Raw genomic sequence first — 24,359 nt, forward strand, 5'->3', positions numbered from 1 at the left:
CTATCCTAAACCAGCCCCCTTTTATAGGGAGAGCTTCCCCTGGATTGGCTGGAAGAAACAGGAAACAGGAACTATGCTTAAAACTTGGTCTCCAACATGGCGGCGCCCAGTAATGCAGACCTTTTTGCAAAGCCACAATGCTCACTGCCCCTGGTCTCCTAGCAACGGCTCAGCAAGAGCGACCCGCTGTAGCGGCGTCCCACCGCCACGAGCGGACCCCCTCACCGCCGCTACTGCTGCCCACGGAACTGGCGCAGCAGCCCACCTCCGCCGCTGCCCGCACATCGCCAAGGAAGCCAGCCCCGCGGCCCAAGCGTACCGGTAAGACTCTGGACGCTGACAGTACCCCCCCCCCCCCTTTGCAGGTGGACTCCGGACACCTATGTGGTTTAGTTGGAAACTTGGCATGAAATGTCAGAAGAAGTCTTGGAGCATGGACATCCTCTGCATCTACCCAAGATCTCTCCTCTGGCCCATACCCCTTCCAATCAACAAGGTACTGGATGCGACCATAACGTCTGCGAGAATCAAGGATCTTGTGAATCTCAAATTCGTCTCCATGTACTGATTGGATCTTGGGTGATTTAGGCACAGCGGCTCTGAACCGATTAAGTACCAATGGTTTTAAGAGAGAAATATGAAATGCATTATTAATTCTCAACTGCGGAGGTAATTTCACATTGTAAGCCACAGGATTCAACACTTTTTCGATTGGGTAAGGCCCAATAAATCTGGGAGCAAACTTTTTTGTAGGAACCTTTAATCTTAGGTTATGTGTGGAAACCCAAACCCAATCTCCTACCTTAAGGCTTGGTACAGATTTTTGTTTCAGATCTGCATAGGTCTTATATCTCTTGGATGTCTTGAGCAAAGTCTTGTGAACTTATTTCCAGGCTTCAGTAAATTGTCGAAGTGTTGACTCTGCAGCAGGAACCACGAGCGTAGGCAGAAGTTGGAAGTCAGGAACTCTTGGATGGTAACCATAATTAATGAAGAATGGAGAAGATTTTGTGGCAGAGTGATAAAGATTGTTATGGGCAAATTCTGCGAATGGGAGGAAGTCCAGCCAGTCGTCCTGTGAGGAGGACATGAATAAACGCAGAAAAGTCTCCAGATCCTGGTTCACTCTCTCTGTTTGACCATCTGTTTGGGGATGATATCCTGAGGAGAAGTTTAATTTCACGCCAAGAGCAGAACATAGGGATCTCCAAAACTTGGCCACAAATTGAGGACCTCTATCAGACACGATTTCCTGTGGTAGACCATGGAGTCGAAAGATCTCTGCTATAAACAATTTTGCCAACTGGGATGCAGATGAAAGATTAGCCAGAGGAACAAAGTGTGCCATTTTAGAGAATCGGTCAACTATGACCCATACGGTGTTCCGCCCACCAGACGTAGGTAAATCTGTAATAAAGTCCATAGAAATATGCGTCCATGGTCTTAGTGGTACCGGCAAAGGCTGGAGTAACCCAGCTGGTGGACCCTTGGGACTTTTATGCTGAGCACATTTTGGACAGGCAGCTACGAATTCCTGAACATCAGTCCTGAGATGAGGCCACCAGTAGGAGCGCTGAATGAATTTAAGTTTCTTATGACCGCCCGCATGGCCCATGAAGGAGGAGGAGTGAGCCCATGTAAGAAGTTTTTTTGCGAAGATTTGGTGCAACAAAGATCTTCCCTGGAGGAGGAAGTGGAGAGGTATTAGTTGCAAAAAAAGAGGTGGATTCCAGGATAAATTGCTCTTTTGAATGGTCAGAGGGTTCTTCTGAACTTAGCGAGCGAGATAATGCATCTGCCTTTTTGTTGAGGGAACCTGGACGGTAACCGAGTTTAAAATTAAAATGGGTAAAGAAGAGTGCCCATCTTGCTTGGCGTGGGTTCAGACATCGGGCTGACTGTAGATACAGGAGGTTCTTGTGATCCGTGGTCACCGAAATTGGATGCTGAGCTCCCTCCAACAAATACCTCCACTTCTCAAAGGCCAACTTAATTGCCAGTAATTCCTGTTCCCCAATAGCGTAATTCTGTTCAGCGGGGGAGACTCTTCGCGAGAATAATGCACAAGGATGGACCTTCTTGTCCTCAAAATGCTGGGATAATACTGCTCCCACTCCCACAGTAGAGGCATCAACCTCCACCAAGAACGGATGGCTGAGATCGGGTTGTCGAAGAACTGGAACAGTCGTGAAGGCCTCCTTTAAAGATGAAAAAGCTTCCAAAGCCTCAGGAGACCACTTGGCAGGACCGGCTCCCTTCCTAGTTAATGCGGTTATAGGAGCTATGATAGAAGAATAATTTTGAATGAATCTTCGGTAGAAGTTAGCAAACCCCAGGAAACGTTGAATTCCTTTAAGGGTAGCTGGAAGCGCCCAATCCTGAATCGTCTGGACTTTAGCGGGGTCCATCTGTAACCTCTGCCCTGAGAGAATGTAACAGAGGAATGGAATTGTGGGTACTTCAAAGGTGCACTTCTCTAACTTACAGAATAACTGATTCCTTCGTAAACGAGTTAACACTTCTTTGACTTGTTCCCGATGGGTCTTCAGATCCCTAGAAAAAATGAGGATGTCATCCAGATACACTACCAAGCAGTCGTAGAGGAGATCTCTGAATATTTCTTTAATGAACTCTTGAAAGACGGCTGGGGCGTTACATAGGCAAAAGGCATTACCAGGTATTCGTAATGGCCGTCGTGGGTATTAAATGCCGTCTTCCATTCGTCCCCTGGGCGAATACGTATAAGATTGTAGGCCCCCCGTAAGTCCAACATAGTAAATACAGTAGCTCCTTTAACACGGTCGAACAGTTCTGGAATCAGAGGTAACGGATATCTGTTCTTAACTGTTATGTCATTGAGACCTCTATAGTCAATACAGGGTCGCAACCCCCCATCCTTCTTTTTGACGAAGAAAAATCTTGCTCCGGCCAGAGATGTAGAAGACCTGATGAACCCTTTCTCCAAGTTCTCCCGGATATACTCCGACATGGCCTGTGTCTTGGGAAGTGAGAGAGGGTAAATTCGTCCTCGGGAAGGAGTCTTACCGGGTACTAGCTCAATGGGGCAATCCCAAGTACGATGCGGAGGCAAGGTGTCCGCCCCATGCTTACTGAAAACATCTTGAAAAGCTTGGTACTCCACAGGAAGGCTGGAAGAACAGAGAGGTCTAACTGAAGGTAACCAGTTCTGGAAGCAGTCTTGTCCCCAAGAGAGAACATCCATAGTTTGCCAATCTATGTGGGGGTTGTGTCTGATTAACCATGGAAACCCTAGGATTAGTTCATGAGAGGCTTTAGGAATTACAAGGAAAGAGATTTTTTTCAGAATGGAGAACTCCGACCTTCATCTTGAGAGGAATAGTACGAAAGGATATAATCCCCTCAGGGATATAACTTCCATCCACTGCGGTAACAGAAATGGTACGATCCAAAGGAACTATTTGTATTCCAGATTGTTTGACCAGAGCTGACGTAATGAAACTTTCGACGGCTCCGAAGTCGAGTAGTGCAGGGATGAGAAGAGAAGAAGAAGGGAGCTCCAATTGGGTTAACAGGACAGACTCTTTCTTGGTATGTAATTCTGAGAATTCTCCTAGCTTGAATTCTCCAGCACAAACTAGGAGCGGGCGTTTCCCGGACGTAGATTGCAAGTTTTAACAAAGTGATCAGATGCACCACAATACAGACAGAGGTTCCCTTGTTGCCGTCTCTGACGTTCTTCATTGGAGAGGCGGGAGCGATTAATCTGCATGGGTTCTTCCGCAGTTGGTGATGATGGTGTTGATGGAAGAACAACTCTAGGCTTAGGGTGATCTGACTGCAACCTCTCCATACAGCGTTCTCTGTACCTTAGGTCTAACTTATTGCATAAAGAAATTAGTTTATCCAACTTATCAGGTACGTCCTGAGTTGCGAGGTCATCTTTGATCTTTTCGGAGAGACCGCTCCAGAAAGCTGCAATGAGAGCCTCCTCGTTCCAGTTCAGCTCTGAGGAAAGGGTGCGAAACTGGATCACGTACTGACTGACCGTACACGTGCCCTGACGAAGGATCTCCAATGAGGCGGCAGAAGTCCTGCCCGGTTCGTCTAAGATTCTTCGAAAGGTGGCCACGAATTCTGGATAGTTAGATAAGATGGGATCCATCCTCTCCCACAATGGTGAAGCCCATTCCAACGCTTGCCCGGTAAGTAAAGAAATTATATAGGCTACATTGGTTCGTGCTGATGGGAAGTTGGCCGACTGTAGTTCAAACTGGATTTCGCACTGGTTAAGAAACCCGCGGCATTGTTTTGGATTCCCATCGAATTTACTGGGAGGTGGCAAATGCAACCGTGGAAGTGGTACTGGTACAGGAGGAAGCGGGACCGGAGGTGCTAATGTGGGAGCAGCTGTAGATACTTGAGGGGCCGTCATGGCAACACAGAGAGAATCGAGACTTTCGGACATACTCTGCATGAACTGCACGATTTGAGATTGTGTGGCCTCCTGCTTATTTAAGCGAGACCAGATATCTTCAGTTGAATCCCCTCCTGAGGCCTGATCACCCGTCGAATCCATTTGGCCAGTGCTTACTGTCACGTCTAGCAAAGTTTGAGGATCCAGCAGCTGAGATTTGCCCGAGGAGGTAGCAGGCTGTGAATGAACCAGATGAGGGGGCTGGATATAGTACCTTCGCATGGGACACGGAGCAATGAAGAATGTAGGCGGGGTTTGAGAGTCAATGAAAAGTATTTATTATGTACAGGGCTGAGGTAGAGGACCGAGGCTGGAGCACGATGGTTAAAGACGTGGCAGGGGGCGAAGAAATGTGGACTGTGATTTGAAAGACGAGACTGTAGATGATGAACTGTGGAACTGTGGATGGTGGTTGAAGATGTGGCTGGAGACAAGGACTGTGGACTGTGGTTTGTTAAACGAGGCTGAAGATAATAATCTGCAGGCTGTGGTCGATGGTACAAAGGCGTGACTGGTGAAGGAGATCTGTGGAGTGTGGCTTGAAAGACGAGGCAGAAGACCCGGGGCCGACTGTGCCCAAAGAGTCTTACTGGACCGGATTTTCCAGGAGCGCTTCCACAGGCAGTAACAGGCTAGAGACGGCAGGGCTGCAGCAGCAACAGAGAACCGACCATACAGGATCAGGAGGAACCAGAATACAGCAGGAATCCTGGGAGCACAGGCTAAATCACCTACAACAGGGTTGTAACTTGAAGCACTGGCATCCCTGTCCTAAACCAGCCCCCTTTTATAGGGAGAGCTTCCCCTGGATTGGCTGGAAGAAACAGGAAACAGGAACTATGCTTAAAACTTGGTCTCCAACATGGCGGCGCCCAGTAATGCAGACCTTTTTGCAAAGCCACAATGCTCACTGCCCCTGGTCTCCTAGCAACAGCTCAGCAAGAGCGACCCGCTGTAGCGGCGTCCCGCCGCCACGAGCAGACCCCCTCACCGCCGCTACTGCTGCCCACGGATCCGGCGCAGCAGCCCACCTCCGCCGCTGCCCGCACATCGCCAAGGAAGCCAGCCCCGCGGCCCCAGCGTACCGGTAAGACTCCGGACGCTGACACCAAGAGCTCCCACCTCACAGATTCTTCAAATCAGGCTTACCAACTTCACAAGAGGCAAGTATAACTTTACAGCATGCCATCCAAAAACTGGTACAGACTCATGTCATTGTCCCAGTTCCACCTCATCTGCAAAACAAGGGGTACTATTCCAACCTGTTGTAAGTACTGAAGCCGGACGGTTCAGTAAGGCCGATTATGAACCTCAAGTCGTTGAACCCATACTTACGAGTGTTCAAATTCAAGATGGAGTCTCTGAGAGCGGTAATCTAGGTCTGGAGAAGGGGGAATTCCTAGTGTCTCTGGATATCAAGGATACGTACCTTCACATTCCGATCTGGCCGCCTCATCAGGCTTACCAATGGTTTGCACTGCAGTACTGTCACTACCAGTTCCAGGCCCTGCCATTTGGTCTCTCCACGGCACTGAGGGTGTTCACCAATGGTGATGGCAGAGATGATGTTTCTTCTCCACAAACAGGGAGTGAACATAATTCCGTACCTGGACGATCTCCTGAAAAAAGCACCGTCTAGGGAAAGGTTGCTGGACAGCATTGGTCTCTCAAACAAACTCCTCCGGGATCACGGGTGGATTCTGAACCTTCCGAAATCTCACCTGGAGCCAACACAGAGTTGCAGAAAGTGTTCCTTCCCGTTGGAAAAGGCATTGGTAATCCAGTCAATGGTTCGGATGTCCTGAAGCCAACCCGGACATCGGTGGATCTATGCATTCACCTTCTGGGGAAAATGGTGGCCGCTTACGAGGCGCTTCAATACGGAAGGTTTCACGCAAGACCCTTGCAGCTCGATCTGTTGGACAAATGGTCCAGATCGCATCTTCACATGCACCAGAGGATCCGTCTGTCACCAAAAGCCAGGATCTCCCTTCTGTGGTGGGTACAGACTTCTCACCTCGTTGAGTGTAACAAGTTCGGAATTTAGAACAGCATGGAAGTTGAAGGGATGATTCTAGCCAGGAAAGGGATCCCAAACAAGGTTATCCCGACTATGATCCAAGCCAGGCCACTTTCTCTGATCCCAAAAATTCTAAAGCGAATAAAAAGGGAAAAGGTTCAAGCAATACTCATTGCCCCGGACTGGCCAAGAAGGGCCTGGTATGCGGACGTTCTGGAGTTGCTCCTCGAAGATCCGTGGCCTCTACCTCTTCGTGAGGATCTTCTGCAACAGGGCCCGCTCGTCTATCAGGACTTAACGCGGCTACGTTTGAGAAATTATTCTGCAGTGGAATTTCATCTAGGACGTTTCCTGCTTTTTCTGCAGGCAGGTGTGGATGTGGGCCTACGTCTGGGCTCTATAAAAGTCCAGATTTCGGCCTTGTCCATTTTCTTTCAAAGACAATTGGCTTCTTTCCCTGAGGTCCAGACTTTCTTGAAAGGTGTTCTGCAGATCCAACCTTTCTTTGTGCCTCACACGGCATCTTGGGATCCCAATGTGGTGCCGCAGTTTCTCCAATCGGACTGGTTTGAACCGATACAGGAGGTGGATGTTAACTATCTTATGTGGAAGACCGTCACACTGTTGGCCTTGGCTTCAGCAAGACGTGTGTCGGAGCTGGGGGCTTTGTCTCTCAAAAGTCCCTATTTAATTTTCCATGAGGACAGAGCTGAACTCAGAACTCGTCAGCAATTTCTTCCTAAAGTGGTGTCTGCGTTTCACATCAACCAACCTATTGTGGTTCTGGTTGTTACCGACACCTCTGCTACTTCAAAGTCTTTGGATGTTGTGAGGGCTTTGAAGGTGTATGTAAAGCGAACAGCTCGTTACAGAAAATCGGACTTGCTGTTCGTTCTTTATGATCCCAATAAAATTGGGTGTCCTGCTTTAAAGCAGACAATTACACGCTGGATCAGGTTTACTATCCAGCATGCTTATTCCACGGCAGGTTTGCCATGCCCAAAATCTGTACAGACCCACTCTACTTGGTCAGTGGGTTCTTTTTGGGCGGCTGCCCGGGGTGTCTTGGCTTTACAGCTCTGCCGAGCAGCTACTTGGTCAGGTTCGAACATGTTTGCTAAGTTCCTACAAGTTCGATACTTTGGCCTCTGAGGACCTTCAGTTTGGTCAATCAGTTCTGCAGGAACCTCAGCACTCTCCCACCCGCTTTGGGAGCCTTGGTACATCCCCATGGTACTAAATGGTACCCCAGTATCCTCTAGGACGCAAGAGAAAATAGGATTTTAATTACCTACTGGTAAATCCTTTTCTCGTAGTCCGTAGAGGATACTGGGGGCCCGCCCAGTGCTTAGTTTTTCCTGCACTGTTACTTAGTTAAGTAATGTTGGTTCAGCCGTTGCTGTTCCTGTTTCAAGTTTGGTTAGTTTGGCTTTCCTCTTGTTATGTGTGCTGGTTTAGAATCTCACCACTATCCTCATCTATCCTTCTCTCAAAGTATGTCCGTCTCCCCGGGCACAGTTTCCTAGACTGAGCCTGGTAGGAGGGGCATAGAGGGAGGAGCCAGCCCACACTATCAAATTCTTAAAGTGCCCATGGCTCCTAGTGGACCCGTCTCTACCCCATGGTACTAAATGGAACCCCAGTATCCTCTACGGACTAAGAGAAAAGGATTTACCGGTAATTAAAATCCTATTTTTCTCTGCATTTTTTGATTGGTTCCCTTTTCTCTTGTTATTATATGTACCCCCACAGCCTGTAACATGGCAGTTAGAAGCTGATTTGCTGGTTCTTTATCCTTCTCCACTTTATCTCTCACCAAGGTTTGATACATTTCCCGTCTGGTTACATGTGCTCTGACACCATTCTCACCAAGTCACATATGCTCTCTTAGACCCAGGGCCGTCTTTACGTATGGGCTCAATGGGCTCTTGCCCAAGGGCCCCAGGAGTAAAAGGGCCCTAGGCTGATAGCTGAGGATCCCCTCTTTCCAGAGGTACCAAATTTTTGAAAATCGGCCATAGGGAACCAGAGATATCCGACTTCAAAGCAGTGGTCCACATCCAAGCCTGTTAATTGCTCTTGCCAGCCAGATATCTCGGGCTCTGTATGATGTAGAGTTTTTCTGAGGGTACATTTCAAAAGCTGGGACTCTCCACTTTTGGTGGACACTGGCAGCTTGTCTCTACTATGTCCAGAACCAGAGATATCAACCTTCAAGCAGCTGGTCCCTGCTCCAGCTCCACACGCCTGGGATGCAGTTTTATATTTTCATTGGTGGATTGCTCTGGCTCCTGAACTCTGATCCCCAAGTCCCCAGAACCTCCTGACAGGTGAGACTTTCTAATTTTTATCCCATTCAAATCTAAGAAATCATTTTCCAGGAACTTGAGATATCTACAGTCATGCAAGCTGCTGTCTCACCAGAAAATGATGAATATTAAGCCCACTCCGCTATCCACACCTCCCCTGTGTATTAAACACTCCCTGCCACCCTGGAGGTTATGTACCGGGGCCCCTTCATTCAGCCCAATGCCCCTTCTACAGTTTAGTGTTCTCCATCCTGCCCCATCTGTGCAGTAAAGGGTAATTAGTAGAAATTACTGCTCCAGGTCCTACATGCTGTGCGGAAGATAGAACCCCCCTACCCCCGCAGGACATCAAAGCTGCCTCTGATAGCCCCCCCTGGAGGATGGGTAGGGGCCCCAGTACATTGCTGTGCTCAGGGGCCCACACTGCTGTTAAGACGGCCCTGCTTAGACCTCCCTTGTCACATATGTCCTGACACCATTGTCACCTGGTTACAAACGCCCTCTTTACTCCCCCCCAAAAAAAAAAAATTGTCACATACACGGGGGGCACTACTCTTGCACACAGACATGGATTTGATCCAGTAACTACATCAACTTCCCCCACTTTATAGAAGTAAAAAGGCCCAATCTGTGTGACATTACATAGCATATTCCTGTGCCATGCATTATGTCTCTTAAACAGAAGCTCTGTTGTATTTAGGTTCTGATTTAACCAACCTAAACCTCATAATCCAGTCAGAGTTGTCATTAACAGATCATCAATAAGCTGCAGCACAGAGTACAAGAGAGAAAGACTTGGCCTGAAATCAACCTTGTGGATGTGCACTGAGCGCTAGACCACACCAGGTAACTAAATAGAGTATTTAGGGGGGGGGGATTCCATTGTTTTACACAAATTGGTGCCCAACAAAGCATTAAAATGTTTTGGCCGCTCATTAATTATCACGCTTATCATGGACAAATAGACCAGGTTTAGCCACATGAATCGGCTAAACCCGTCTGAAGTCCCAGTTAGCGCACCCAAACCACTGACTTTCACACATTTCTGCTCATCACCTCAGGAGACAGCAAACAGAAATGTGTGCGCAGCGGCATTCATGCCTGATTGGAGCAGCAATTGAATTGCTCAGTTGGGCACCCATCAATTAGCACAGCTCGTTATACAACTGAATTCCCCCCATATTGACTACCGGTATGTTGTATACTGTACATGCATCCTGTTTTTTTCAAATTTATGTTTTGTTATTATGTATTCTATGCAGTTTCTAAGCATTGTAACTTCTATTCTAGCTATGTGACCTGTGTTTTCTTACTGCTGTTACAAATTAGGTAATAAAAAATATTGTCTATATATTATTTTACATGATAATGGCCCTCATTCCGAGTTGTTCGCTCGCAAGCTGCTTTTAGCAGCTTTGCACACGCTAAGCCGCCGCCTACTGGGAGTGAATCTTAGCTTAGCAAAATTGCGAACGAAAGATTAGCAAAATTGCGAATAGACACTTCTTAGCAGTTTCTGAGTAGCTCCACACTTACTCGGCATCTGCGATCAGTTCAGTCAGTGTCGTTCCTGGTTTGACGTCACAAACACACCCAGCGTTCGGCCAGACACTCCTCCGTTTCTCCAGCCACTCCCGCGTTTTTCCCAGAAACTGTAGCGTTTTTTCGCACACACCCATAAAACGGCCTGTTTCCGCCCAGAAACACCCACTTCCTGTCAATCACATTACGATCACCAGAACGAAGAAAAAACCTCGTAATGCCGTGAGTAAAATACCTAACTGCATAGCAAATTTACTTGGCGCAGTCGCACTGCGGACATTGCGCATGCGCATTAGCGACTAATCGCTCCGTTGCGAGAAAAAAAATAACGAGCGAACAACTCGGAATGACCCCCAATGTACAGTAAATGAACTTTGCTAATGTGAAGAAGTGCTGACACTTCACTATGATAAATTATCCAATGAAATGAAATGACTGTCAGTTAGTATAAGAAATTCAAAACTGCACTCTTAAACCTATTTAATATTGGATCTGTGGATAATGCTTTAATGGAATGCTAGGGGTAAATGCTAAGTATGTTTGCTCTTAATACTCTGGGATACTGATTTTAGTTGCAAATCATGCAGCTGCAAGTGGCGTCAAACAGTCCATCAATCACTGGGACATGGGTAAACATACAGTAGCTGGCCTAGTCACACACACATTGACTAATTAGTTCTGCGATAACTGTCTGCCATCTTTTCATTTAACTGGTTGGTAAAAAAACAAAAAAACTGCCATTTGTCCAGTTGCTTAATTCTAGGTAATGTAAAATGAATATGCTAGAAAAGGGACTACACAAATCCAGTGTGACAGGATAGTGCAGTCTGCAGCAAAATCACACATTGGGAAAGCATCAGTAGCAAGCGCCCAATGTATTCCCTCTGTGCATGCATCCCAATGTTTACCACTGGGAGACGCAGATCAATATTGCATAGAGATCCATGTAATTTCGATTGGCGTTTCTGTACAATAACTGGCAGAGTGACTAACAGTTGAGGGGGTTTGGTACCAGTGACTGCGTCTAAAATGCAGTTGCACTGATTAGGTGGGATGTAATGAAGTCCGAGGTTGGCGGCTGGGCAGGATGCCGGCTGAACTTGAAAAAGGGGCAAGGATTTATAAGCCATGGTTTAACCTTGTACATGATTGCTCCTTAAAAAAACATCAGAGTTCAGGCGGCATCCCGCACGGCCGCCGACTCGGACTTCATTATATCCCGCCCATAATGTCCAATGGTCAGGCCAGTGCTGCACCAATAGTGCATCTTTGTACTCGGTGGATTCACACTGCAGTCGCTACTGCAACTGCGTCCATCTCTGAATCACCCTTATTTGCTAAAAGTTCTATACAAAAAAAGGGTGTGGTATGCAAGGTCGACAGTAACTAGGTCGACCACTATTGGGCGTCAGTAACTAGGACGACAGGATCTCTAGGTCGGCATGGTCTAGGTCGACAGGGCAAAAGGTCGACATGAGTTTTTAAAGTTTTTTGGTGTCGTTTTCTCCGTACAGTGACCGGGAACCCCAATTAGTGCACCGTGTCCCCACGCTACGCTCGCCATGCTTCGGGCAAGGTGCCTCGCTCCACTACCGCTGCGCTCGGCACAGGTTACTATTCCCAATCGTAGTCTGCGTGGATCGTTAAGTATGAAAAAGGTCAAAAAAAGAAAAAAATTGTGAAAATCTCACGTCGACCTTTTTACCTGTCGACCTAGAACATGTCGACCTAGAGACCGTGTCGACCTAGAGACCCTAGAGACCTAGTTACTGTCTACCTAGAGACTGGATCCCACAAAAAAGGCAACATTTTCTCTAGTGTCCTTCTACTCTGAAATGCTAAATACATGTTCAGATTGAATGATGCTGTCAAATTTGTCACTACCTTAAATAATATATAACTAATGTACATCAGACATACTCCTCCATGCAACAGCTAAGCAGCATAAGATCCTAAGAATTTAGGGAAGGGAATGCATAGCTGTCCATGATACAGATTACAGTTCCATAAATATGTACAACGGTCACTGGGGTATGTTTACTAAAATTCGTAATTGTCGGGATTTGGTGGGAGATTAAACACGAATGACATCGGTAGTGTGAATTTGCAACTTTTTGGTTTTTTTACTTCTCATTTACTATGCTGTCGTAGTCTGCATTTTCGTATTTTCCGATGTTGATATCATTCGTAATGTCAGGCAGTGTTTTACGGGAGTGATTAGTAAAACACTGCCGGACTTAACACAATGAATCCCGGCCGGATCATTAAGTGGGGTCACTCTTGTGGGTGGCCCCACTTAACCTCGTGGTCTACCGCAGACCGCAAAGTTCCCATCATTGGATATAATGTAGCTCCGCTACGCTACATTGTACCACAGTGCTCCGCTTGACTGACAGTGCAGGCGCGCACAGCCAATCAGGAGAGTGCCATGACGTGGCGCTCCCTGATTGGCTGACGGGACCCTCTTTGACAGGATTCACGGGGGGTCCCGACATTCGTGGAAAGAGGATCCATGTGTAAACATGGATCCCCTTTCAGTTCGTGGTTCGGGTGAGCGGTTTGTTGTTTTGCCAAGTACGTGGATTAGAACTTTTAAGAAGAGGACCGATCTACACCGGATTCTATGTAAGTATAATTTTATTTACAAGTACCCCTGGATTCTACTGGACAAGAGGACCGAGTGCTTCGGGTCAACATACCATATATACTCGAGTATAAGTCGACCCGAATATAAGCCGTGGCACCTAATTTTACCACAAAAACCTGGGAAAACTTATTGACTCGAGTATAAGCCTAGGGTGGGAAATGCAGCTCTAGCCGTACACAGCCCTCACACTGCCAGATATGCCCTCACACTGCCAGATATGCCCCCACAGTGCCAGATATGCACTCACACTGCCAGATATGCCCCCTCAGTGCCAGATATGCCCCCTCAGTGCCAGATATGTCCTCATAGTGCCAGATATGCCCCCTCAGTGCTAGATATGCCCCCTCAGTGCCAGATATGCCCTCATAGTGCCAGATATGCCCCTTCATAGTGCCAGATATGCCCCCTCATAGTGCCAGATATGCCCCCTCAGTGCCAGATATGCCCCCTCAGTGCCAGATATGCCTCATAGTGCCAGATATGCCCCCTCATAGTGCCAGATATGACCCCTCAGTGCCAGATATGCCCTCATAGTGCAGATATGCCCTCATAGTGCCAGATATGCCCCCTCAGTGCCAGATATGCCCTCATAGTGCCAGATATGTCCCCTCAGTGCCAGATATGCGCCCCCCCAAGTGCCAAATATGCTCCCCCAGTGCCAGTTACTTACCTTCCGCCGCTCCCGTGCTGTCTTGTGAAGGAGGGACACGGAGGGCACAGAGCGCGCCTCTCCTGTGTCCCTCCTGCGTCTCCGGCGGCCGCGGCGGGACTGTTAAACGAAGTGCCGGTTCGTGAGCCAATCAGAGCTCACGAATGGGTACTTCCTTTAATAGACCCGCCGCTGCCACCGGAGACGCAGGAGGGACACAGGAGAGGCGCGCGCTGTGACCTCCGTGTCCCTCCTTCACACTGCACTGCACTGCCCTCCGTGTCCCCTGCACTGACTCGAGTATAAGCCGAGGGGGCTTTTTCAGCACAAAAAAAAGTGCTGAAAAAGTCGGCTTATACTTGAGTATATACGGTAGTTAAGTATGTGTGTATGTAAGTGTGCATGTATGAACATTAAAGTTTTACTGTCACAGTGTGTGTGTTTTGTTTTTATTTGGGTATTTTTTTTTGTAGTAGAACTACAGGTACCAGCGGGCCCATTTCCCCCCGCATGCTGGTACTTGTGGTTCTCCAAGTACCAGCTTGCGGGGAAGGCTTGCTGGTGGTAGTAGTAGTAGTTCTGCTACAAAAAAATAAGAATTTACTTACCGATAATTCTATTTCTCGTAGTCCGTAGTGGATGCTGGGGACTCCGTAAGGACCATGGGGAATAGCGGCTCCGCAGGAGACTGGGCACAAAAGTAAAGCTTTAGAACTACCTGGTGTGCACTGGCTCCTCCCCCTATGACCCTCCTCCAAGCCTCAGTTAGGATACTGTGCCCGGACGAGCGTACACAATAAGGAAGGATTTTGAATCCCGGGTAAGACTCATACCAGCCACACCAATCACACCGTATAACTCGTGATCTAAACCCAGTTAACAGCATGATAACAGAGGAGCCTCTAGAAAAGATGGCTCACTACAGCAATAACCCGATTTTTTGGTAACAATAACTATGTACCAGTATTGCAGACAATCCGCACTTGGGATGGGCGCCCAGCATCCACTACGGACTACGAGAAATAGAATTATCGGTAAGTAAATTCTTATTTTCTCTAACGTCCTAAGTGGATGCTGGGGACTCCGTAAGGACCATGGGGATTATACCAAAGCTCCCAAACGGGCGGGAGAGTGCGGATGACTCTGCAGCACCAAATGAGAGAACTCCAGGTCCTCCTCAGCCAGGGTATCAATTTTGTAGAATTTTACAAACGTATTTGCTCCTGACCAAGTAGCTGCTCGGCAAAGTTGTAAAGCCGAGACCCCTCGGGCAGCCGCCCAAGATGAGCCCACCTTCCTTGTGGAGTGGGCATTTACAGATTTTTGGCTGTGGCAGGCCTGCCACAGAATGTGCAAGCTGAATTGTACTACAAATCCAACGAGCAATAGTCTGCTTAGAAGCAGGAGCACCCAGCTTGTTGGGTGCATACAGGATAAACAGCGAGTCAGATTTTCTGACTCCAGCCGTCCTGGAAACATATATTTTCAGGGCCCTGACAACGTCTAGTAACTTGGAGTCCTCCAAGTCCCTAGTAGCCGCAGGCACCACAATAGGTTGGTTCAGGTGAAACGCTGAAACCACCTTAGGGAGAAACTGAGGACGAGTCCTCAATTCCGCCCTGTCCGAATGGAAAATCAGATAAGGGCTTTTACAGGATAAAGCCGCCAATTCTGACACGCGCCTGGCCCAGGCCAGGGCCAACAGCATGACCACTTTCCATGTGAGATATTTTAACTCCACAGATTTAAGTGGTTCAAACCAATGTGACTTTTGGAACCCAAAAAGTACATTGAGATCCCAAAGTGCCACTGGAGGCACAAAAGGAGGCTGTATATGCAGTACCCCTTTTACAAACGTCTGAACTTCAGGGACTGAAGCTAGTTCTTTTTGGAAGAAAATTGACAGGGCCGAAATTTGAACCTTAATGGACCCCAATTTCAGGCCCATAGACACTCCTGTTTGCAGGAAATGTAGGAATCGACCCAGTTGAATTTCCTCCGTCGGGCCTTACTGGCCTCGCACCACGCAACATATTTTCGCCAAATGCGGTGATAATGTTTTGCGGTTACATCCTTCCTGGCTTTGATCAGGATAGGGATGACTTCATCCGGAATGCCTTTTTTCCTTCAGGATCCGGCGTTCAACGCCATGCCGTCAAACGCTGCCGCGGTAAGTCTTGGAACAGACAGGGTCCTTGCTGGAGCAGGTCCCTTCTTAGAGGTAGAGGCCACGGATCCTCCGTGAGCATCTCTTAAAGTTCCGGTTACCAAGTCCTTCTTGGCCAATCCGGAGCCACGAATATAGTGCTTACTCCTCTCCATCTTATCAATCTCAGTACCTTGGGTATGAGAGGCAGAGGAGGGAACACATACACTGACTGGTACACCCACGGTGTTACCAGAGCGTCTACAGCTATTGCCTGAGGGTCCCTTGACCTGGCGCAATACCTGTCGAGTTTTTCCCAACGGTTTATAATCATGTGGAAGACTTCTGGGTGAAGTCTCCACTCTCCCGGGTGGAGGTCGTGTCTGCTGAGGAAGTCTGCTTCCCAGTTGTCCACTCCCGGAATGAATACTGCTGACAGTGCTATCACATGATCTTCTGCCATTGCCCTCCTGCTTCTTGTGCCACCCTGTCTGTTTACGTGGGTGACTGCCGTGATGTTGTCCGACTGGATCAACACCGGCTGACCTTGAAGCAGAGGTCTTGCTAAGCTTAGAGCATTGTAAATGGCCCTTAGCTTCAGGATATTTATGTGAAGTGATGTCTCCAGGCTTGACCATAAGCCCTGGAAATTCCTTCCCTGTGTGACTGCTCCCCAGCCTCGCAGGCTGGCATCCGTGGTCACCAGGACCCAGTCCTGAATGCCGAATCTGCGGCCCTCTAGAAGATGAGCACTCTGCAACCACCACAGGAGGGACACCCTTGTCCTTGGTGACAGGGTTATCCGCTGATGCATCTGAAGATGCGACCCGGACCATTTGTCCAGCAGGTCCCACTGGAAAGTTCTTGCGTGGAATCTGCCGAATGGGATTGCTTCGTAGGAAGCCACCATTTTACCCAGAACCCTTGTGCATTGATGCACTGAGAGTTGGCTCGGTTTTAGGAGGTTCCTGACTAGCTCGGATAACTCCCTGGCTTTCTCCTCCGGGAGAAACACCTTTTTCTGGACTGTGTCCAGGATCATCCCTAGGAACAGAAGACGAGTCGTCGGAACCAGCTGCGATTTTGGAATATTGAGAATCCAATCGTGCTGCCGCAACACTACCTGAGATAGTGCTACACCGACCTCCAACTGTTCCCTGGATCTTACCCTTATCAGGGAATCGTCCAAGTAAGGGATAACTAAAATTCCCTTCCTTCGAAGGAATATCATCATTTCGGCCATTACCTTGGTAAAGACCCGGGGTGCCGTGGACCATCCATACGGCAGCGTCTGAACTGATAGTGACAGTTCTGTACCATAAACCTGAGGTACCCTTGGTGAGAAGGGTAAATTGGGACATGAAGGTAAGCATCCTTGATGTCCCGAGACATCATGTAGTCCCCTTCTTCCAGGTTCGCAATCACTGCTCTGAGTGACTCAATCTTGAATTTGAACCTCTGTATGTAAGTGTTCAAAGATTTTAGATTTAGAATCGGTCTCACCGAGCCGTCCGGCTTCGGTACCACAACAGTGTGGAATAATACCCCGTTCCCTGTTGCAGGAGGGGTACCTTGATTATCACCTGCTGGGAATACAGCTTGTGAATGGCTTCCAAAACTGTCTCCCTGTCAGAAGGAGACATCGGTAAAGCCGACTTTAGGAAACGGCGAGGGGGAGACGTCTCGAATTCCAATTTGTACCCCTGAGATATCACCTGAAGGATCCAGGGGTCTACTTGCGAGTGAGCCCACTGCGCGCTGAAATTCATTGAGACGGGCCCCCCACCGTGCCTGATTCTGCTTGTAAAGCCCCAGCGTCATACTGAGGGCTTGGCAGAGGCGGGAGAGGGTTTCTGTTCCTGGGAACTGGCTGATTTCTGCAGCCTTTTTCCTCTCCCTCTGTCACGGGGCAGAAATGAGGAACCTTTTGCCCGCTTGTCCACGAAAAGACTGCGCCTGATAATACGGCGTCTTCTCATGTTGAGAGGCGACCTGGGGTACAAACGTGGATTTCCCAGCTGTTGCCGTGGCCACCAGGTCTGAAAGACCGACCCCAAATAACTCCTCTCCTTAATAAGGCAATACTTCCAAATGCCGTTTGGAATCCGCATCACCTGACCACTGTCGTGTCCATAACCCTCTACTGGTAGAAATTGACAACGCACTTAGACTTGATGCCAGTCGGCAAATATTCCGCTGTGCATCACGCATATATAGAAATGCATCTTTCAAATGCTCTATAGGCAATAATATACTGTCCCTATCTAGGGTATCAATATTTTCAGTCAGGGAATCCGACCACGCCAACCCAGCACTGCACATCCAGGCTGAGGCGATTGCTGGTCGCAGTATAACACCAGTATGTGTGTAAATACATTTTAGGATACCCTCCTGCTTTCTATCAGCAGGATCCTTAAGGGCGGCCATCTCAGGAGAGGGTAGAGCCCTTGTTCTTATAAGCGTGTGAGCGCTTTATCCACCCTAGGGGGTGTTTCCCAACACACCCTAACCTCTGGCGGGAAAGGATATAATGCCAATAACATTTTTTAAATTATCAGTTGTTATCGGGGGAAAACCACGCATCATCACACACCTCATTTAATTTCTCAGATTCAGGAAAACTACAGGTAGTTTTTCCTCACCGAACATAATACCCCTTTTTGGTGGTACTCGTATTATCAGAAATGTGTAAAACATTTTTCATTGCCTCAATCATGTAACGTGTGGCCCTACTGGAAGTCACATTTGTCTCTTCACCATCGACACTGGAGTCAGTATCCGTGTCGGCGTCTATATCTGCCATCTGAGGTAACGGGCGCTTTAGAGCCCCTGACGGCCTATGAGACGTCTGGACAGGCACAAGCTGAGTAGCCGGCTGTCTCATGTCAACCACTGTCTTTTATACAGAGCTGACATTGTCACGTAATTCCTTCCAACAGTTCATCCACTCAGGTGTCGACCCCCTAGGGGGTGACATCACTATTACAGGCAATCTGCTCCGTCTCCACATCATTTTTCTCCTCATACATGTCGACACAAATGTACCGACACACAGCACACACACAGGGAATGCTCTGATAGAGGACAGGACCCCACTAGCCCTTTGGGGAGACAGAGGGAGAGTTTGCCAGCACACACCAGAGCGCTATATATATATACAGGGATAACCTTATATAAGTGTTTTTCCCCTTATAGCTGCTGTATTGTTAATACTGCGCCTAATTCGTGCCCCCCTCTCTTTTTTAACCCTTTCTGTAGTGTAGTGACTGCAGGGGAGAGCCAGGGGAGCTTCCCTCCAACTGAGCTGTGAGGGAAAATGGCGCCAGTGTGCTGAGGAGATAGGCTCCGCCCCTTTTTCGGGGACTTTTCTCCTGCTTTTTTATGGATTCTGGCAGGGGTTAAAATTCATCCATATAGCCCTGGGGGCTATATGTGATGTATTTTCGCCAGCCAAGGTGTTTTTATTGCTGCTCAGGGCGCCCCCCCTAGCGCCCTGCACCCTCAGTGACCGAAGTGTGAAGTGTGCTGAGGAGCAATGGCGCACAGCTGTGCGCTACCTTGGTGAAGACAGGACGTCTTCTGCCGCCGATTTTCCGGACCTCTTCTGTCTTCTGGCTCTGTAAGGGGGCCGGCGGCGCGGCTCTGGGACCCATCCATGGCTGGGCCTGTGATCGTCCCTCTGGAGCTAATGTCCAGTAGCCTAAGAAGCCCAATCCACTCTGCACGCAGGTGAGTTCGCTTCTTCTCCCCTTAGTCCCTCGGTGCAGTGAGCCTGTTGCCAGCAGGTCTCACTGAAAATAAAAAACCTAAAACTAAACTTTTCACTAAGCAGCTCAGGAGAGCCCCTTAGCCTGCACCCGTCTCGTTCGGGCACAAAAATCTAACTGAGGCTTGGAGGAGGGTCATAGGGGGAGGAGCCAGTGCACACCAGGTAGTTCTAAAGCTTTACTTTTGTGCCCAGTCTCCTGCGGAGCCGCTATTCCCCATGGTCCTTACGGAGTCCCCAGCATCCACTTAGGACGTTAGAGAAACAATATTCTTTTTTTACACAAAAGGCTATCAGCCTCCCATCCACTGCCCACGGATGGTGGGGACAGCCTCGGGCTTCACCCCTGGCCCTTGGGTGGCTGGAGGGGGGGACCCCTTGATTTAAGGGGTCCCCACTCCTCCAGGGTACCCCCGCCAGGGGTGACTAGTTGGGAATTTAATGCCAGGGCCGCAGGGACCAATATAAAATTGTTCCCCGGCTGTGGCATTATCTCTCTGACTAGTGGAGCCCGGTGCTGGTGTTAAAAATACGGGGGACCCCTACATTTTTTGTCCCCCGTATTTTTTGCACCAGGACTAGGCGCAGATCCCGGTGCTGGTTGTTTAAATATGGGGGAACCCCAGTCATTTTTTCCCCATATTTTTACAACCAGGACCAGCTCAAAGAGCCCGAGGCTGGTTATGCTTAGGAGGGGGGACCCCACGCAAATTTTTTTTTTAATTTTTAACTCTTTCACACCCCTTCTTACTGATAAACATGCACGGATCTCACTGATCCGTGCATGCCTATCAGAATATGGTAAAAAAAAAAGCAGGTCTATTTGAAAACTGCTTTTTTTTACGATTTGTACTTTTTCACGGCAGTGTTTGGCTATTGCCGGCAGTGATTGTGAATACAAATTTTTTGCAAATTACCGAGTTGTATAAAATAACAGGCGTGTTTGACCGATGGTGTATTCATTCGTATTTTTTTTCTCTGCCTTCAAAAAATATACGAATGCCCTCATCACTGCCGAGATTTTAGTTTAGTAAATTCCCGAGAATGACACTTTGAAGAAAAAACACAAAATCGGTCAAAATCGGGAGCTTAGTAAATATACCCCACTGTCTTCTTGCAAGCTGAGTAATGAGATTACACATTCTGAGCAGACTGGCCCAGGATATTAACAACATGTAACATTTCCGAATAACTCTTGCCATGCTAACTTATACATTTTACAAAAAGAGCAGAAGGCAAGATAGTGAAATATATTTTTTGTTCACACCATTAACACAAATCCACTACTGGCCCATGTTTTATTGTCATCTTCAGTCTGCACTAATAGGTCCTCATGTGGTGTAGAAGTGCACAATTTGCCACCTATCTGTGTTCCCCTGATTGCTCAATTATCCTGTCACTCAGCCACATTTTGTTCTTCATCTTTGGTGGCTTTTGCATAAATTGGGGCTGCTGCAGAATTGGTAGCAAAATGGATGACAATTATATTTTACTAGTTGGATTATAGGCTGGGGAAGAAGGGGGGCAGAGGAAAGCGCACATTGATGGTCATTCCGAGTTGATTTCTCGCTAGCAGTTTTTAGCAGCCATGCAAACGCATTGTCGACGCCCACTGTGGAGTGTATTGTCGCTTTGCAGAAGTGCGAACGCCTGTGCAGCAGAGTACCTGCATTTTGTGCAAAACAAGACAAGCCCTGGACTTACTCTTCGTGTGCGTTGATTCTAACGTTGGAGGGTTGGCTTTTGACGTCACACACCCGCCCAGCGTTCGCCCGGCCACGCCTGCGTTTTCCCTGGCACACCTGCGTTTTTCTAAACACTCCCTGAAAACGGTCAGTTGACACCCAGAAACGCCCCTTTCCTGTCAATCTTCTTGCGGCTGCCAGTATGAATGAAAACGTTGCTAGAACCTGTGCAAAACCACAAAACCCTTTGTACCCGTACGTCACGCATGCGCATTGCAGTCCATACGCATGCACAGAAATGCCGATTTTTAGCCTGATCCCTGCACTGCGAACAACGGCAGCTAGCGATCAACTCGGAATGACCCCCATAGGGCCTTATTTGTTCAATTGTAAATTTACAAAATCGCAGCTGGCTGATAATGTGCTTGTCCTGTGCTAAGTGGACTTTTAACATGCTGGGCGGCTCTTGCTGTGCGATTCTCAGCAATTGCAGTTCTGCTACAATCGCAGATCTGCACCTGAAGCTGAATAAGGCCCATATCACACACTTTTGGGAGGTTGTGCACTTGTCCAATTTCCATTTGGTGGCCCTAGGGACAGACAACTCATACCAAGATTGATCATTTTTAGTTCACATTTAGGTTATCATTCTTAATTCCAGGTGTACACTTTTTTATATGGACAAGACAAGAACAAAATAAAATACTTATCATTGTTACAGCAAAACTGAAAACGTCAGGAGATGTGTGCTGGGTCTTGTGGAAATCAGGAACTTGGCCACTTCAGGCCTACATGTAGTAGTTAGTGGCAGTGTCCAGATTTGAGAAATGGAATCAAGGCCACAGGGAAACCACCGGCTAAACATTTATATGATATTAAGCCCATACAGATGTGTCCTCTTTCACCTTGCAAATGAGTCGCCATGGATAGTGTACCCGTGAATGTCTGCAGGCACATGCCTACGCATCTACTTCCATAGGGAAGCACTGAGTGTATGCGTTGTGGCACAGTGTACATAATCGCTGCCGTGATGCTTACACACGTGCCAGGCTATTAAGTACAGGATGAATATGAGCACATCCAATTTATTTCATTCATATTTCCAATTCATAATAAAATGATTTGCCTATTTACTTGCTGAAGAATACATACAGCAGTCTATTGCCAACTTTACATTCAGCGGTGGCATTAATTTTATGGGATGTAGTTGGCATCCTGACGCATAGTATGCCAGTGATCAAAAGACCAGGGCACGAATCCTGACACCCGTCAGAATCCCGAGGTTTAGGAATAGGCTGTGGGAAGGGTTAGGCTGCAAGAAGGGAAGGTTAGGTTGGGGGAATGGAGGCTCAAGGTTATGGTTGGACGGGGGTGGGGGTTAGCATACTAACTCACCAGGCGTCAGGATACTTAGTGTCGGGATGCTAGTGTCAGTCTTGTGACCTCCGGCATCCTAAATGCCAGGATCCCGTACCTGACCCAATTTTACCACATGCTTTCCAAGTGGTGACACACCGCCAAGTGTCACAGCATTTACTGCAATGCCATGGTTACATCACTTTGGACAGATAGAAAAGATGTTGTCACCACCACACCTCCTCCTTCCCATGCATATTCATTATATCCCACCAAGACGCGTTAAATACATCATTATGTGTTTTATACTAAATCGTAGGAATACAGTACATTAAGGGCTGTTTCTTGATCGTATAAATAGTTGGATAGTTCTACAAAAAGGATACCAAGGTAAGTTGTAGGGAATTAATCAGAGAGAGGCAGGGTTGAGGATCAACTGGATCTGGTTTCTGTTGAACTCCAGAGCATTATATGTAAATTAACAAAGAGTGTATTAAGACTATATTAACATCTGCATAGAAATATGTATGTACCAATATGTATAAGTGGTCCCTACATAGCTGAGTATCCTGAACACAAGCCACTAAATGTGTTATAAACAGTATTTTACTTTTTTTTATTTCCACCCTAAGATATCAAAGAAATGACATTGGTTTGCAAATTTGGTGGAAGCAGTTTGCTTTACATACAGGTAGAACCAGTAGCATATAGGCATTAGTATTCATAAGGACTCGTGACGTTTCTATCATCCATTCTGATTGGATTACTGATGTGAGGAAACTGACGCTGGTATGGGACTCCTACCTCATGTTAACACTGGACTCAACCGAAGATCTATCAAACCATTTGACTCAATGACCTTTAAGTATCCTGTTGTGATTTTATAAAACTTAAGAGAATCAATGCTAGGGACATAGAGACAAATGTACTGTATGTAGGCTTAATTTAGGTCTTAGAAGGCATCAAATTATGTGTAAAGCTAACACGATGCATAACTATATTTAATTTACTTATACAACATTTCTATAATATATGCATCTGCTAATTGCAAAAACACAGACCCTTGGCTTGTTTTACGGTTTTGTTTTCCCCCAGTTTTGTTGTCCTCAACCATCTTATTAGCAGTCCTTTAATTGCAGACAATAACAGGAAACACTTGCAGGTGTTGAGCTATATTGAGTAGGTGTAAGTGAAAGAAGATGAATCCTACTCAGAACTTGTAGATCAGGCAAAGTGTGAAAACACTCACAAAGCTATAAGTGATTACTAATTGTTCAATGCACAAAGATAAACACTCATTCAAAAAGTAAGGAGAAAAAAGCACAGTACCGTTTGTTTTCCTGTGAGAATTGTATTCTCGATGGTCATTCTTGTTTCTTTAACAAGTGCCCTAACCCTGTATTGCGTAATTATGCCATTTGCCTGCAGAGGCCGTCGCCAGCTAACGGTAATAAAATTGGCTTCCACTTCTTTCGCATTAAGATCAGATACAGCGCTAGGAACTGCAATTGGAGAAAAAGAAAGAAAAAGCAACAAAAACAAATAAATAAAGTATGAACAAAAGCAATAATTCATTTGTGATTCTTCCAAATTAGTTAACGTAATGTAGCATTTAAAATGCACAGCGGTGTACCAGAGGTTCTACAACAGGTCCCAACACTTTTATCTTAAAATAAGAATATTTCCTTATATTCACCTACTAAGAGGCTGCAAACTAAAGTCACATTAACTCCCATTGACAGCAACGTTAATGCATATTTCTAGCTGAATAAGAAAAAGTCAT

General features: G+C 47.2%; 1 protein-coding gene across 1 annotated transcript in view; it reads right to left on the reverse strand.

Moving 5' to 3' along the window:
* Positions 1–24,359, reverse strand: part of PTPRQ (protein tyrosine phosphatase receptor type Q) — a 517,581-nt gene that overhangs the window by 337,726 nt on the left and 155,496 nt on the right. The window contains exon 12 of the mRNA XM_063927718.1: positions 23,906–24,078. Coding sequence (XP_063783788.1) covers positions 23,906–24,078 — 173 coding nt within the window. The remainder of the gene's footprint in view (positions 1–23,905; positions 24,079–24,359) is intronic.

The sequence above is a fragment of the Pseudophryne corroboree genome, chromosome 6, assembly GCF_028390025.1.
Source record: "Pseudophryne corroboree isolate aPseCor3 chromosome 6, aPseCor3.hap2, whole genome shotgun sequence".
In the NCBI taxonomy this organism is placed as follows: domain Eukaryota; kingdom Metazoa; phylum Chordata; class Amphibia; order Anura; family Myobatrachidae; genus Pseudophryne; species Pseudophryne corroboree.